At 37.9% G+C, this 16,755-nt stretch overlaps 1 protein-coding gene across 2 annotated transcripts; it reads right to left on the reverse strand.

Moving 5' to 3' along the window:
• Positions 1 to 961: 961 nt before the first annotated feature.
• Positions 962 to 15,672, reverse strand: RFT1 (RFT1 glycolipid translocator homolog). Of its 2 annotated transcripts, XM_086469816.1 has the most exons (14): positions 15,610 to 15,672; positions 15,425 to 15,510; positions 14,653 to 14,769; positions 12,609 to 12,798; positions 11,916 to 12,017; positions 10,804 to 10,938; positions 9,826 to 9,904; positions 9,499 to 9,549; positions 8,021 to 8,151; positions 6,651 to 6,795; positions 5,428 to 5,533; positions 3,829 to 4,078; positions 2,746 to 2,935; positions 962 to 975 (listed from the first exon to the last, which is right to left on the reverse strand). In XM_086469816.1, exons 1-13 carry the CDS (start codon positions 15,670 to 15,672, stop codon positions 2,771 to 2,773), a joined length of 1,620 nt encoding a protein of 539 aa, XP_086325942.1. In that variant the 3' UTR covers positions 962 to 975; positions 2,746 to 2,770. The 2 variants fall into 2 exon arrangements, with proteins under 2 accessions (XP_086325942.1, XP_086325941.1); XM_086469815.1 differs by lacking the exon at positions 962 to 975 and having other exon boundaries at positions 2,360 to 2,935.
• Positions 15,673 to 16,755: the final 1,083 nt, after the last annotated feature.

The following is a 16,755-nucleotide window of genomic DNA, read 5'->3' on the forward strand; positions in this document are numbered from 1 at the left end:
AGCTTCATGAAATTTACAGACAAGAATCCCTCGTGCCTTTGACTGACAGAACTTCAAACAGAAGGGAAATTTGGTCAAGTTCAGTCCCAGCTTTGTTCCCGAGTTTGACAGTTTGCTTCTTTGTAAATGAAGCAATTAACAGCTTTCACGTTAATGATCACAGATAAATAAGAAACCAGGAAACAGCTTCATAGGTCAACACTTCCTGTCCCACCTTGCTGTTTCCTGATACACAAAATACATTAAAAAAACCCCAACAAAACCCAAACCACAAAAGCCAGCCAACCATCACTCAACTGCTTACAGATCAAATTTAAAAGGAATGTACCCTTAATTTGCAAATTAAGCCACCTTAAACGGCTTCCTGATTCATATGAAATTGTATTTTCACTTGTTGAGATGCGCAAGATATTTATAAGCCTTTAAAATAGGAAATCATACTAATTGGTTCAAAAAACATGACTTCTCTTTAAACACATACATAGCATTGCTGTTGAAGATTTATGACACTAGACAACCCACTATTTGAACAGCAAGATCTCATACTACCCTATTTACGACAACAGTAGCAGCAGAATTAGTATCACTGTACAGCTGGGATCATAAAGACTAGATAAGACAGCATGACTTCAAGCTCATTTTGTACGAAAAGTTCTTCAATCTCCAAAGCACTTTATGTGCAGGGCTTCACAAAATCCCTCATTCCAAGAGTTAAAAATCACTGTACAGATTGAGATACTCCCACAGTAAGGTCCCAAAATCATGCAGAAGACAGACCCAAAAAGAGTCCATAAGTTCATCTGTCTGTTTTGGTTTGGGGTTTTTTGGGTTGTTGGGGTTTTTTTTTAAAAAAAGTTATGAACAAGTAGGTAAAGGAAATGCATTGACAATTTATAATAAAGAAGTTTCAATCCTCTGCAATATATCAAGCTGTACTTCATAACAAACTCCATACCTGACAGAAAAGAGGAAAATCTGCAAGGCAAATCAGAAGAGAAAAAATTAAAAGGTAAAGAACTACCAAATTTAGTTAGCAGGACAGAATAATGTAGAATTTGTTTTATTTAGATAAATTTCATAACTTCAGAAGAATCAGCATGTCTCTTTCTACTACATTCCAGCTAGGCACTGAAGACACCACCATTAGCTGAGGAAGTGCACCTTTCTCTTCCTCCCACTGCTACATTTTGGCTTCTCTATATAAGAATTTGGTGATTGAAAAATCATCACAAATTATCTCTGGCAATATTCTCCAAGTGAAAAGTACCAGAGTTTAGAAAATGTTTCTAACAGCACCAAACTGAAGACACTGATACCAGAAAGCATTTCACTCTATGAGTCATGGTTACCAGGATGAACCCAACAATGACATTACAGTGAAGTAATTTTTTAAGCAACCTGAGGATCTGAGGACTTGCTACATAATTAAACTAAAAGCTTTTGACCATACATGTATGAGCACGTTTTTCATCATCTGACATTTTTTGGTTCGTCCAAATACCGCAAAGGGAACACTAACCTTTATAAGCCTGCCACATGTACATTCCAAAACTGTCAAATTCAGATCTCAGACCAGCAATAAAACACACCATTAGTAAACCTAAACCAGCAGCCTAACATCTAATTTTACAACCTCTGAATGTCCAAATTTTCAACAACAAAAAAAATCAATACAAATGTCAAGATTGAACAAGTAAAGGAACAAGACATGAGGAAAACTGGCTGCAACAGAAAGAAGCATTTTCTATCCAATAACAAAAGTTTCAATATGCATAAATCCCTGAAAGAAATCTTATTAAATATATTTAGCATTCAACTTAGACAAGATAAAATTATTTTTATTGAGACAGATTTGTTCATGTCAGCATTTAAACTCTCAAGAAAAAAGAACAACGGAGTGAAAGTAAAAAGTTTTATGATTAACCTTCTGGAACTTCAGCATCAGTGTGATTGTACTTAACACCTCTGTAAAACACCGCTCAAAACCTCTTTTTTCTTTTAGCTAAGGCTTCAGAGTATTTTTGACAAGTAAATCAATACCCTCATAAATGAACGATATGCTGAATGAAATAACCTCACACAGCTAGCATGGACACATGCTGTGTATGCCATTAATTCACTCGTAAACGTCAGAACTTTCTGTTCACCACTTTACGCTTCAAAACACTGACAACTCAATCTCTCTGCACCACACTACATTCTACTCCAGCTAACAGTTAACACTGCTATTGGTCCTTGCTCTAGGGTTTTCTTCAGGTTGTTTTGTGGGTTTTGCTTTGGGTTTTTTGGGGGGGTTTTGTTTGTGGGTTTTTTTTTTTTTTTTTTTTGGTCAGACCATTTATTTTCTAACCAGTTAAGCAGCCCACTGTGCCATATAAAGGCATTCTTAATTACATGTTAAGATGTAAGCCATGCGGTGCCTTCATCCATGTACTCCCCACTGGTAAGAACAGGAGCTCTCTCCATGAAGTCTGTCAACTAGGTTATGTCAGACAACGTATCTTAGATCTTCATTCATTACCAAAGAGGCTTTTTGAAGAAAAGCTCAGAAAAGAATGATGCATAAGGAGAAAATTACTCATCTCTCTTTCACCGCACTGACCAGCTTAGAGGATAAAATAATATTCAGTTGGCAACCGTTTACACTGCTACTCCAATATCAATGCTTCCAATAAAACACACGTGGAAACCTTTTTCCATACAAATCTTATGCAAAAAATACAGTCCTTTACTGCAAGCACGTACAAGAACTGTTCTGCACATGAGCATTTCACGTTCCTTTCTTCATATACCGGGAGAGGAACTGGCTTCTGACAAAGTGGATCAGCTTGGTCTCTGTGCAGAACATAGTAATGATGGTTGCTGCAAAGCACAGAGCCCCCATGCTGATGTGAATCAGCCTTGCCATCCAACCCTTATCGCAGCAGCAGAACACCTACAACAAAGGAAACAAGCAATTGCAGGAAAACTAGTCAGCACAAAGTAGATTTACTGTCTCAATAAGAAACAAGGTCCAACACCTCTCTTGACCATGCTAACATCACCACAAGCTAAGCATGATTTTGCCACGTGCAAAGATCCTACAATAAGTCATCTTTAGTAGCTGCAACACTTGCTTTCTTAAGAAAATTCTGTTAGCAAAAAAATGAGCATTCAGTAGATATCGGGTAAATGTGGAAGTTATTATTATCCCACATGCAGAAGTATGTTAATCAAGATATTAGGAAAACTCCGCTGGTGCTATCACGCAAATCTTCTACTTTGCAGCAACGTATTAGGCTATTTTCTAACAAAAGCCCACTGGAAATCTCCCATTCCAAAACATAAAGCTCTTCTTCCTAAGGCCTAACAGATTTTCAATCTGTGAAATTTTTGTACATTGAGATGCTATCGTCTCTGTCATAATTAGTCTGTGCAATTACCATCCCGCAGTCTGAATAAATGTGCTCTTGGCAATTTTTGTTTCTGTTCTTGTTTTGGTTGTTTTTCCTCTATAACTTTTTTATTACAGAATTTTTAATATCCGTTTCTTTGTGCTGTCGCAAAATTCCAAATATTATTAAGAACATGGACATGGATTTATCTACGGACAGAAGAAACGTGTTAAAATTTTACTTGGCAGATACACCTTCTACAGGTGGCAGAGATAACTTTGTATCAAAGATAAAATCTCTTAATATTATATCTTGCTTTGCCCATACTGCAAGTCTTCTAGCCTCTCCTTGTTGGCCTTGTTTTTTCACTAATGGTACTTATCTGCTTGTGGACACAAAATTCATTTGACACTAACTTTCACAGTGAAAGCAAAAATCTGAGAAAGATGCTTACCTCTGAGAAACCAGTGATTACTCCACTTATAATATAAACAAGTACCAAAAATGGTGAGGGAAGCAAGCCTGTCAAAGGTCTGTAAGTGCTTTCTTTGAAGTAATCGTAGATATAGTGGATGCTGTGAGCTATTCGAATACCCATGTTAAAGCAATTGGCAAGGATAAAGCCTACACTGCCATGCCAGTGGGTTAAGAAATAAGAGATGCACAGAAACGTGAAGGACAAGGCCAGCATAACAAAATTGTACCTAGAAAAAAAAAAAGAAACAAAGTGACCATGTATACAGTTACAGTATTTTAGTTACTAACTTCATCTTTGAAGAAATACCACAATTTATTTTCTAAAATGAGAAACAGAAATTCTTTTACCACCTTCTAATGGAAGAATACAAATTTGAGAACCTGGATGTTAATTAAAAAATTCATTGAAAGAATGGAAAACACATCAAGCAAATTAAATGAAGAACCACACTACGCGAAGGAAGTTCTGTTTCACTAATCAGCTGTACGCTCATTTCAGAAAGTCAAATTTAATAGCAATGATTAGTAATGTAAAACTCGTGGATTTTTTGCTATTTTATTTTAGGTATATATTAAAGAAAAATAGTGTTCAACAACATGACAATTTATTTTCTGCTCCAAACAGTGGCTTTGAAAACAAGTTCACACTTTAAAGGGGTCATGAAAGCAGCCCTCGCTGAGTCTAAACCATACTACTGTGATTGTGGCAAGCAGACCTCTCTGAAATTAATTTGGAAAGGCCTTGTAAGGGACAGCTGCTACATAAGGAAAAAAAGCTCGATAGTAGCACTGGGAAGGCAACCAGGCTTCAAAGTCAATAACCCAGGATGGACACAGAATCAAGAAATAATGCAGACTGAAAGGGATCTCAGGAAGTTATCTAGTCCAATCTCCTACTTGAAGTAGATCAACCACCGAATTCAGATCCAATTTAGATCATTCAGAAGGGTACCTGATACACAGTGACTGTACATGAAAAATCTTAACAGCTGCAAAATTTTAATGAGTTTTAAGTGACAGCCTGTCTTAAAAATTGTAACTTCAAGTGCATACATACAGAACACAAGACTTCATGTTTAAATTACTTTTCCAATTCGTAATGTACCAAAAGCTAATTTAACAATCTTTTTATTTCTCAATTTCTGATATTTTTTTTTACCTTTGTACCCAAACATATAAACATTTGCTAAAGCTTCTACATCTAAGTCTACATGCAGACAGCTGAATAAGGAGCTGCTTTTCAGTGGGGCAGGACATTTTTACGCTGATTTCAAATGCACCAATCTCTTTATAAAGTCATTACAAATAAATTTTTAAGACCATCAATGTTTACCAACAAATACAAGCATGTAAAAAACAACAGTGGTGGAGGTTTGCTTGCCCATCTGTTGCACCTGCCTCTGGAGACAAGAAACATAATTCTTAAAGTAACAGCAGAAAGAAATTTGCTCTTTGGAAAAAAAAGCATTTCCAAGCATATATATTCATGCAGAACGATTGTTCTGTTTACATACCGAACTCCAAGCAAACCACAGCAGATTAACTATAGGAATATTCTGGGGACACTATTTCCTACCTGTCTACCTCCTCTTTGCACATCAAAGCAAACGTAAAGCATTCTGTTACTCCATTGACGGCAAGAAATAGGACATATAAAGAGTAACATCGAAGGAGATCTGGGCCTAAAAAACACATCAGAATGAGAAGTAGGTAAATATTTCTTTTATAAAACCGTGTTGTTTTTACACTCACTGAGAGGTAAAAGTTGAAATGTTATCACTAATAATGGAAATTTAAGTTCATTTGAACAAGTTTCCTGTCTAGATATCTTGATAAGAACACAAATAAACAAAATAAAATAAAACCCAAACCACCCAAGAATAGAAATTGATACAGTAAACAGAAAAAAAAATATCAAAAGTATTTTATTAAAAGGGATTTCCTAACTAAAAATGAATATTTATCATAACCCAAATCTTCTATTGTACAGAAATTCGTGGAAATTAATCATAGTTATTATGAGGTACTAAAAGCAATAAAGTGTATATTTTGAACACAACAGTAAGAAAAAACAGAAAGCCTATTCAATACATTCAAAATTGTGCTACATATTCAGACTTTTATGGGTCAGTGATGATTTAGACATGACTTCAAAATTCTCCATTGAGACCTTAATCTTTTTCTTGTCCTTTAGAAATTATAACACTAGGGAAAAAATCCTGTGCTTTGTAACAGGTTAGTGTGCATTCCTGAATATTCCTTCTTGATGGCAATAATGTAGTTCATATTACCAAGTCTCCTCCTCTTTCAGTTTTAAAGAAACAGTTATACAACTACAGTAAGATTGTTACCATCATATGGTTTAGCACTATAAAAAAAAGTATAAATAGTTTTCATGCTAAAACTATGGATTCTTTGGTTCCAATTTGTTGTATGGGTTTGGGGGCGTGTTTGTTGTTGTTAATTCAAACAGCTAGATTTAGGAATTTTACATCATGGAGCAGGCAAACAAACCTTTAAAACGTTCTTTTCCAACTATGTGAAATTGCAGGAAGGTAGAGCCCTAAATCTGACTGTATGTATTTAGAGCTCCTCAGATTTTAGTTTAAGGTGCCTACAACATATTAAAGATGCTGTTACAACAGCATGAGTTCTGGATTCCGCCAAGCTAAACCACTTGTTTCAACAGGAGTTTTACAGAAAAAAAAAAGAAAATCTGCTGATTTCCAGAAGAATTCATAGTAGCTGCAGTTTCTCTTTTTAAAGAATGGCTTCTTTGTTAGCTCTGTAAATCTTTACCTGTTCCAGAACTGAGCATTGAGCCTCCATAAATATCCAAAGCCAGCTGAGAATAGGCATAGCCAAAAACAGTAATGGTAAGGCCAATCAGAAGCACAAGCTTCAACAGCAATTCTAATGTATTTGCAGCCATAGCAACATCATCCTAAAAAAAAACCCACCAACGTAGTCAATTACATGAATCAGAATCAATATAATAGTTATTTTCACACAAAAAAGCTACTTGACCAAAAAAAACCAGTTTGCACAGTGTAAAAAGGTGTGAAACTTATCCTTTGTTATTGAATTATCCACACACGGTCTTAACTTCCAAGAATTCTTATATATTTATTATTCCATTGTATGTTTTACTCATTACGAATTCTACAAAATTTAGCCATGAATATGCCTGTTTAAGGCAATGTGCAAACAACACTTGCACCTGTTCGCCAGTTAGTAACAGCAAAGAAAAGCACAGCACCTGCCCAAGGCCACAGTTTGAGTCAGTGGGACAGTCAGATTTTTATTGCTGCATGGGACTACAGGATTGCCACACCAGAACAAGCAACTGGTCAGTTCTATTACCTCATTACAAGAAGCATTCTTGTAATTCTTGTAATGTAATGTAATTTAATTGCACTACATACAGTGAAGACTCATAACCATTTTGCCAGTTATAAATATCAGGTACATTATATATAAAATATACATATGTACACCTTTCTTAGCCTGCCAATGACATGAAGCAGGGGATTTGTTTAATTGTATGCTATGGTGCAAGTAGCAGGATTACTACAAAAAGTTGTCATAGCAAAAAAACCCAGGCTGATCTTCATGACTGATCAAGAATTTCTTAGCTAGAGCATATACTAATATCACTGTGCAACACAGCTCGTTTGTTTAATCATTGATACTTCACAAACAATTCAAAAGAAAAATACAATTCTTTTCTTCCCAAAACTGCACTCTTTGGAAACACTGTTTAATACTTAACAACTAATTACATTTTCAAGTCAAATATTTTCAGTCAGCATTTATTTGACAGAAATAGCATGCTTTCATGATTTAAGTAATTGTCTAAGTATACCTGGAAATACACGGTACATTACAGTTTACATCACACTGTCTGGAGCAGATGATGCTGACTTCAGTTGTAACACAAGGCAGCATCATGCCACTGAATATCTTAATTTCTATTTCATTAGCATTTTACCTATTTTCTTTTCTTTTGGTCCAGCCTCACTCAATATTTTTGTTTTCCAGTTCAACTTTTCAATTTTAACAGCCTTTATACTTAAACACACTTCTGTCAGTCACACTTCTGTGATGCAATTTATCTGTAACAAAAACCAAGCATTGGACATGTAATTAATCAAAAAAAAAAACCATACCTGCTTCTGATCCTTTACATTCTTCCCTCTTTCCATCACTTTAGCAAAAAAGACATAAAAACTCTCCTCAATAGGCAAAAAGATAAACCTGGCCACCAGTGAACCAAGATTATTCACGATATCATATACACCTTTAAAAAAAAAAAAAGCAACACACAAAAAAAACCAAAGAACATAGCAGCAACCTGTAATTTTCCTAGACAGATTGTAATTCCAAGTCTTTAACAATGACATGAATTCTAATTTAACATTTCCAATGAACAAAGAGAAAACAAGTGGAATTTAGTGCAACATAAAAGCAGTGTTCCCTGAAAATTCTGACAGGCACACCAACCACAGCTCAAAATTGCCAGGCTTGCTCTTAGATGGCAAAGCTAGGACAACAGCATCCACTACAGAGATGTGAATCTAGTAACAGCACCTCTACAGTAAAAATTTTAAATGTGATTTGGAAGTTAAAAGAACCTGATAAATTTCACTGAATGAGAACAGGAATGTAAGGATTTACTGATACAGGAGAAGAGAAAGTTATCTATTTTTAGTGTTAAGTTCTCTCTTTTTACATTCACTGAAGTGGAAGAGCAATCCTACGTGACAATTCACAAGCATTCCAACCTCAGCAAGGTACTTCTCCAAAACTGCTAAGACATCTGTGTGTGTGTGTATATTTTTACATATTCACAATGAAATAATAGAATATGGTTCTGGCTGATTTCATAGGACTTCGAACCAACGTTTCTCAACATTTTGAGAGTACGGGTGTTTTTGTACTCATTGCTCTTTTAAAGACCCTCTAACTGTTCTGCAGGGGAGGAGGATCAGAAGCAGCCACAGTTACTAGAGGCAAGCACATGTACTCACTATTTATGGGGGAATAAACTACTGCCAGCAATTAAAAGTAATTCAAACTATCCAAGAAATTCCTAATAGTGAGCCAACAACTACAGCCTATTTTCCTTCCTCAAGCTATAAAGACCCAGTGCTGGCAACTCAGTCATTTGAATGGCTACTGGCATACATTACTCTGCACCACACTGAATTCTTTTAGATAATATAATTCGGTGTTGAGATGCGATGCTATGAACAATGATGTTCTTGCCCTAACAGCTAACACAGAGTCATAAGGAAGACAGAACACAGCAGGAAAAAGACAGTTACAAAAGCTGAAAGACAGACAACCATAATACATCAGATACTAATGAAGTTGTTTTTTAAAAAAAGAGAAACACGATACATGGTATGACATATCCAGCTGGAAAGTTTTGATTCAAAGAAATAAAATTAAAATCCAGCATCTTAAATTAATTCTTTTCTATATCTATATCAATCATACTCTGAAATGTATCTCAAAGGCACAAAGGCTTTGAAATCTTCCCAGATTTTCAAGTTATCTTCAAATACTTTAAGTCATTTTCAGAACCATCTGAGGAGCACCAACTAAGAAAACTGTCACCATTCCACAATAACATCACACTTACCCTGATCTCCAAAATTTAACACGTTCAAAAAAGTCATCACATATCGTTCACCTGTAAGTTCAAAATAAAGGACTTAAGAAAAAGTCCCTAAATCTTTCCCAAAACTTGTTCACGCACTTACAACATTAATTATTCCAGAGACAAAGTCAAATGGGACAGCACTAATTCAGAATACCCTCAAAAATTTCTTTCAAGTTGGTAACATTTGCTGGCAACAATCTCTGAAAGTTGCATGCCCATACCCGCCCAGCTTTGTCAAGCTTCAAGGCAATTTTGTAAATAGTATTCGCTAGCCCTTCTCCATCACAACTGTACATCAAGCCTCACCTTCTGTCAAAATCTGTTTCAAGAAGGACTGTTTGAAGAAACTCCAAGTCAACCGTGCTTCCTTCCAGTTAACAAAGGTCTGCAAAAAAAAAGTACTGAAATGTAATAAACATGATTGAAACTACTGAGTAGGAATAGAAAATACAAAGCCAGCATAATACTCTAGGCTAGCTCTAACTGTACTGATGAGGAAAACCCACAATGTCATAGCTACTAACAACTAATCTAAAATATTGCTAAATTCAAGCACCAATACCACTCTGATCTGGCAAAGACGTTTTCACTTGCTGAAAATTAGTGTTGCCACAGATAAAGTACCAAAAAAGCTTTCTACAGAAAATACTAACCAAAGTTAGAGACTGGAACAAATCCCATGCTGTTTAGCATGCCACTGTAACTCTCACCTTTACTAGAGATACAAATTGTTTACCGCTCTTCAAGCTGTCCCCACAAGTCTTACAACCAAGAACCACCTCTATCTTTTCAATCTTTTTCAAAATGTCTTCCTCCTCACTGTGTCTTCATTTCTTTCTTGCCTCATTGTCTTTTGAGAGGACATCAGAGATATTTGAGTAACTGTATGATGCTGTTTACCACCATATTTATTTTATGGAAAAGTCCAAGTACCAAAATCCTAGTAAAATAGTTGTTTTCCTTCCTGAGTCAGATCCAGCAGGACCTGGTCATCCCCCTGCACACTGCAGATGTTTATCTCCAGTTAATGGTTTGTGCAAACATACTAAAAGATAAGTCAGCAATAAGCCCATAACAACAAAGGCGGCAAGTTTCATAAGTTCTTCTGACAAGGATTTTACTGATACAAACCACAAACAGAATTTATAGGTAATTTTAATCAGTCATACCTTCTACAGCACAGAGATATCCTCAAAAACACTTAAATGACTGCAGTAGCACAAACTAATTTTCAAAGCTCTCTCAAGAAAAACTTAAAATCAAGAAATGACTTGTACAACATACCTCATCTTCCACCAAGTTAGGTAACAGAGCTTTCATTCTAGCAACTGGAAATGACTTCTTTGTTGCTTCAGGAGACCCCAAAAACATCTTGAAATAAATTACATAGCACATTACCAGAACACTGACATATAAAAGCTGCAAAGATAGGAAGGAAAGAAGAAAAACAACCAGTGATACAAAATAAACTTACAAATGCAGAATTACATGCTAGAGTTCCAAATTCAGTGAGAACAAAATGTAGTAGATAGTCTTTATTCCTATCAAATTTTAAACAACTTAAAGATTTTAACCCCCACCTGGTTATGCTGGTGATTTTTTTTTTTAATGTGTAGGTTATCATAGCCCTCTGCCAACTTTTATGTTCTATTCAAGATTTTTAGACCCATTACTTAAAGACCAATTATAAAGCAATTACTCAGCTAAAAACCAAGTTGACAGAATAGCTACCATCTACATCTCTCTGATCAGTTATAAGCTACCCACTACAGCCACTGCAAAACTGAACGAAAAAATAACCAAATGTCCACATCTGAGGTGGATCACATTTTCATTTCTAGGTAAACTGATATTGCCCAGGTGACAAACCTATTTTTCAGGTGTCAATATATCCTTTCTTCATTGTAGCAAAGAAAGAGTTTTAATCTGAATACATTACACATGATTAGCACCTTCTGATAAGATGATGTAGGTTGGTGATACAGGCTGACAAGATTACACGCAATTATAATCTTCTACACAGAGAATCCAAAGTCTAACATTAATATTGAAGCCAGGTGGTGAACAGAGCCTTCAAGCACCAGAATTTATAACTGATTAAGAAGAGAGTTAAGATAAAACTTATACAGAATAACGTAACCTTATTTGCAAAACGTGCCTTCGCAGACAGAACAAGGTGCTCTCTTGCACACCCACTAAACTGCTCAGGGTCAAAGTGCCAAGTCAATAACAAACATCAGGAAAACACTACATACAAGTCCTAAATCTTAAACCTCTCAGAAGCATTTTCTCTCACCTCCTCTAAGTTATTTAGCAGGCTAAATGTCAAAGGCAGCACCAAATAAAAATTCAGATGAATCAAGAATTTATAGAAAAAGAAAACAGAGGAAACTTACCTGAGCAAAGGCAAAAATATAGAGGCCCCACTGAGGATAAAGGGCTACTAAAACAACCGTCAAAATGCATTTTGACAGTACTGAAAGGCTTTCAGCAATTACCTTTAAAAAAGAAAAAACAGAGGTTTATTTTCTGACAATTTAACCACACACATAAACGTAAAATACATTAGTATCACACAGAATTTATGTAGGAATACAAGACTTTCAAAGTCAGTATGACTTTTATTACAGAGTTTCTTTCTGCTGAGTTGGCCATCTCAGATTGTAATTTCTCTGTGAATTTCCTATTCTTGCATTTCACAATTCCTCCATTGCACTTTACCAGTCCTTTGTATGGGACACAAGGAATAAAATTTTGCTCGAGCCAAGCACGTTCTTAATTTTTGCATTTCACAATTTCATACCAACAATCAATTGAAATACAAAATCGTGGAAGCTGTGTGCCTCTCCAATTAAAACTCACTGTTAAGTATTTAATGATAAGGTGTTAATTTCTAAATAAACCAACTTATTTAACAGGTACAAACTCATATCTGTGTTACAACTATGTCACACAGCACCAAACAGTACACATAGTTCTGTGGTTTTTTATATGCTTGAATATACAAAGATTTACTTCAGGGACCTGTTCTTTTCAACAGAGTAACAGAATTCCCCCCGACATGCATACACCCCATGTACTTTACTAACCTTAAGTCTCACAAACAAATGAGCTTGTGCTAAAACCCAGAACGGTTCTCCCAGAAGCTCGATAATTGCAGAAAGACCAAATGCCACTACACCAGCCTGATAATGAGGAACCACAGAAGGATCAGGTACTTCAAGCAAGTGCAGCCAGACTAAGCCCAAGAAAACAGACCAAAAAACACCAAGAGGAACTCTAAAAAGTTAACATAAAAACAATCAGTAACTTAAGCATAAAAAAATCCCCAAGAAAATTAGATTAAAATTTCACATATTAATCTGTAATAATTAGGAGGGAAAAAAAGAGCCCTGAGGAACTAATTTCTATTGTTACAATACCAAGAATACTTTTTTTTGTAACAAACATTTTTAAGGCACTCTTTTGCAAGACACAGAAAACGTTTTGCTGACTTGTCTATTTTTTACTCAAGAACCTCACATAAGGTCAATCATCTGCATTTCCTGTTCTTCAGGACTGAACAATTCTGATCCTGTATCAGCCTGCAGAATACCACAAACCCCTCATTGCTGCATTTTTATAGTCTGTGGTTACCAGGGGTTTGGCAGACAAGCTTTGTTGGATATTGCTGTAACAGATAAAGATGCCACAACTTCAACTGCTAGTCTCACTCTCAAAAATCACTGGTTCTCCAGAGAGCAACAGCAGAGTGAGCAGAAGAAAAAGCATGCCTGCACCTCAGATATGCCAGTTCACAATGCTCTATTGTAGTTCAGAGCCACTTTGATTAGTGACTGTAGTTAAAAAGCCAAGCTAGGCACAGGAGTGCAGACATGTATTGCCTTCTATTGACACTGCTTCACAAACAGAGCACAGAACATTTGCAGCAGGATCTATTTGACCCTTCCATTATCAGATCCCTAAGGTATCTGGCATCAAGCTCCCAAGATGTATTTTAGGTCCTTCAAGAAGTTAATCTTTTTAAGTTATGCTTCTCTATGAGGAAAAATTTAAAAAAAAAACATAGTCATTGTTAACTCTACCATTTAATGCCCACTTCAAAGGCTGACAAATAGCAGAAAATTGATTATAATATGGCAAAGAGAACAGCTCTAATACATTTAAGTATTAAATACATATAAGTATTAAATTCATCCCTGAAAGGGACAATCCCTCTTCTTTATATCTGGATGCAGATGACTACACACAACCTCCCATTCCTGGGCCAGATCTAATTCACAGCTGTACAGTTCCAGGGAAGGTCAGTAGGGTGACCCAACAGAAAACCACCATTTTAGCACGCAGGGGTAGTTTTCCACCATATCAGACAGGTAAAATTACTTCCCAACCCACCTAATTGAGGCTGCACAGCTGCTAGACCTGACAGAGAAGTAGCAGAGATATGTGTCCAGGAACCAGAAGGAAGAAACAAGTCATAAAATCCACTTGGCTGCAATGTGCTATTACACTCTCTGGCTGGAGCTTCACATAGACTTTAAGCTATGCACTTCCTGCTATAAACAGCACTGCAGTTGAAAAAAGTAGTCCCTTACTCCCTGTTTCTTAATTCCAACCCTTTCTTTCACTCTTTCACGTCTCTCCTAGCCAACACAAACATTTACATTGTCATGCCATTAAACTGCATCAGGGCTCAAGACTTTGAAAAAATTGGGGGTGGGGGGGTGGGGTGTGTGTGGAGCTAAAGCAGCTTCACAAACGCTTATCAAGTAATAAACGAGCAAGACTCAGCAAGCAGAGGAAGAAAAACCAAAGAACTAAATGTTTGTGCAACAGGACTGTCCTTTAACAGCTACAACATCAATGAAACTTCAGGTTAAGTGACAGAACAAACAACTCCTGATATCACCTTTGCTGATGCATTTTCCCACGTGCTCCAGAAAGAGATCAAGTTCATAAATGCTAAAGCAACAGACTTGACCAGCTTCTTCCTGCATCAGTCCTGAAACATGATTGAGGCTACTGAATGCTCAATGCTGAAATAATTACCTCAGTAAATAAACATGTGCCCTCATTTTGTGAGACAAGAATTAGAAATAAGCTTAAAGTAGTAAATTTTTAGAGGTATCTTACGTCAGCCACAATAGATTCATTGTTTTGGTCCAGTTTCGCTTTGTACTTCCACTTAAACAAGCTCTGCGAAATGCCTCCCTGGCTAGGAAGACAACTGTTGAATACAGTAGAGTTAGCCTAAAGAAGGTGAGGAAAAAGAAAAAAAATTAAGAGAGAAAATTATTTCTTTACATACTACTTCTGAAATCCCTCATGCAGCAACATCATTGACAGTTTTTACACAGGACCACCTGAGAGACCAATCTAACAGGTATGCAAAGAAAACAGAGATATGAGGTAAATATTCACCATTTCCTGAAATAGGAGGGAATGTAATTACATGAGATTATTCAAATATCAAACTTTAAGAGTTCTATAAACCAAAAACGCAGCTGAAAAATTTATTGGATAGCAACGCATGTAAGACGCACTTGTGTCTTCCTTTTCCTCAGCAAACTGATGGTTTAACATGACGAACAGGCCAGCAGTACCTGTTTCAGGCAAAAAAATAAACCCAGAGAGATTCAACGACCAAAGCACTTAAGAGTAAACTAAACAGCCTTATGCAAAGCGTTATAAGCGACGCAACCTACAGACCATAAACGCAGAGATGCTGCACCAAACTCAAACGCTTTCAGAGAGCCCCACCGCGCCGGCAGCCCTGCACCCAGGGAGGCCTCACGCACGTCAGCCTTCAGGCGAGCAGCGCGGGCGGGCTGCGGGACAAGGGCTTCCAGCCCGGCCGGGCTGCGGGACAGGGGCTTCCAGCCCGGCCGGGCTCCCTCCTCCTCACCTCACGTTGACCACACCAATCAGCTCTCTGGAGAGGTAGCGCAGAGTGAAGGCGTTCAGCCCGAAGGTGACCAGCCGGAACAGCACCTGCGAAGGAAGCCGCACGGGAAACACCTGCGGGCCGGGCGGGGCGGGAGCGGCTCCCGCCAGGCACCGCCGGGGGGGGGGGGGGGGGCGGCCGCGCACCTGCAGCAAAGCGCTGGAGGAGGCCAGCCGGGCGGTCTGGCTGAGCACGTCCTGCGAGGCCATCACCGCCCGCCCCGTCAGAAGGAACAGGCGCCGCCGCTGTCGCGCGGCGATGACGTCAGATGGGGCGGTGCCCAACGCGGCAGGGAGCGCCCCGGGTGGGCAACGGGCGGGAAACCGGCGGGGAGCGGGGCGGGGCGTTCTGCTTGCCCGGCTGTGCTGAACGTAGCCGCGTAAACGGGTCCGTTTTAGTAATGCTTTGGACGTAAGTGGTTAACCTCCGAAATAACTGGGCACTGCAGGCCGCTCGGAGGCCAAAGCTAACGTTCACCGCCGGCTTTCCGCTTCGCAAGCAGGTACTCCACTAAACCCCCAAACTGCACCAGGGCTCATGAGAAGAGGTACCACATTAAATAGTTTTCTGCAAAGCGTTGTTTTCCAGAGATTTCTGAAAAATCTCCATGCGAGTTCCGCCAGTTGCTTTCTAAACTGGGGGCAAACCCACCAGCCTTCCCCGTCCTCAGGAGACAGACAACCAAAGCTGAGCTAAAGCATCCGTGCTGCAGGAAGAAGAAAGTAAGTGTCTTGCTTCCGTCTGTGTAAAAAAGCCCAACTAAACAACAAACAACCCCAAAAAATCCCCCTTCCCCCCCCCCCCCCAACCCCACACACCATCAAATAGCAAAGATGCAATTTAACTGTAACAGACCTGAATGTAATAATACACTGACTTGAAGTCTTCCAAACAGGTAAGGCTTTAGAGTCAACATAAAACAGCACAGTGTTGCAGAAAGCACCAGATTTAGGATTTTAGGATACTGCTTAGAAATCCCCTTGCTTTTCCCATCTTGATTTAAATATCAAGATTTCTAGTTAGTGGATATTAGTAGGAGAGACTAATGATTATATTGGGAAAATAAGTCTCAAATAGAATAAATGATCAACTATAAAATAAAATCTGTATTGCCAATGCTGCTAGCATATTCTGTAAAATTCCAGAGGGGCGGGGGGATGGGATGAGGGATTCTCTGAGCCAGGATCTTCAGACAATCTGGATAACCACCCAAAATTCTTCAAACTCATGTAAAGAAACCACCTCTTCATCAATTCTGTTTTCTGCATGAAACCCCCTCCTCCCTGAGGCAT

This window comes from Leptosomus discolor, chromosome 9, assembly GCF_034619465.1.
Source record: "Leptosomus discolor isolate bLepDis1 chromosome 9, bLepDis1.hap2, whole genome shotgun sequence".
Lineage (NCBI taxonomy): Eukaryota > Metazoa > Chordata > Aves > Leptosomiformes > Leptosomidae > Leptosomus > Leptosomus discolor.

What these genes read in the sequence shown, in the direction of transcription:
- RFT1 (XM_086469816.1), bottom strand. Translation starts at nt 15,672, where the DNA reads ATGGCCTCGCAGGACGTGCTCAGCCAGACCGCCCGGCTGGCCTCCTCC. An exon ending in ATGTAAAGGATCAGAAGCAG is followed by an intron (nt 6,796 to 8,020) that starts GTATGGTTTTTT and finishes GTTTTTTTTTAG; the next exon opens with GATGATGTTGCTATGGCTGC. An exon ending in TGCAAAGAGGAGGTAGACAG is followed by an intron (nt 4,079 to 5,427) that starts GTAGGAAATAGT and finishes TTTTTTTTCTAG; the next exon opens with GTACAATTTTGTTATGCTGG.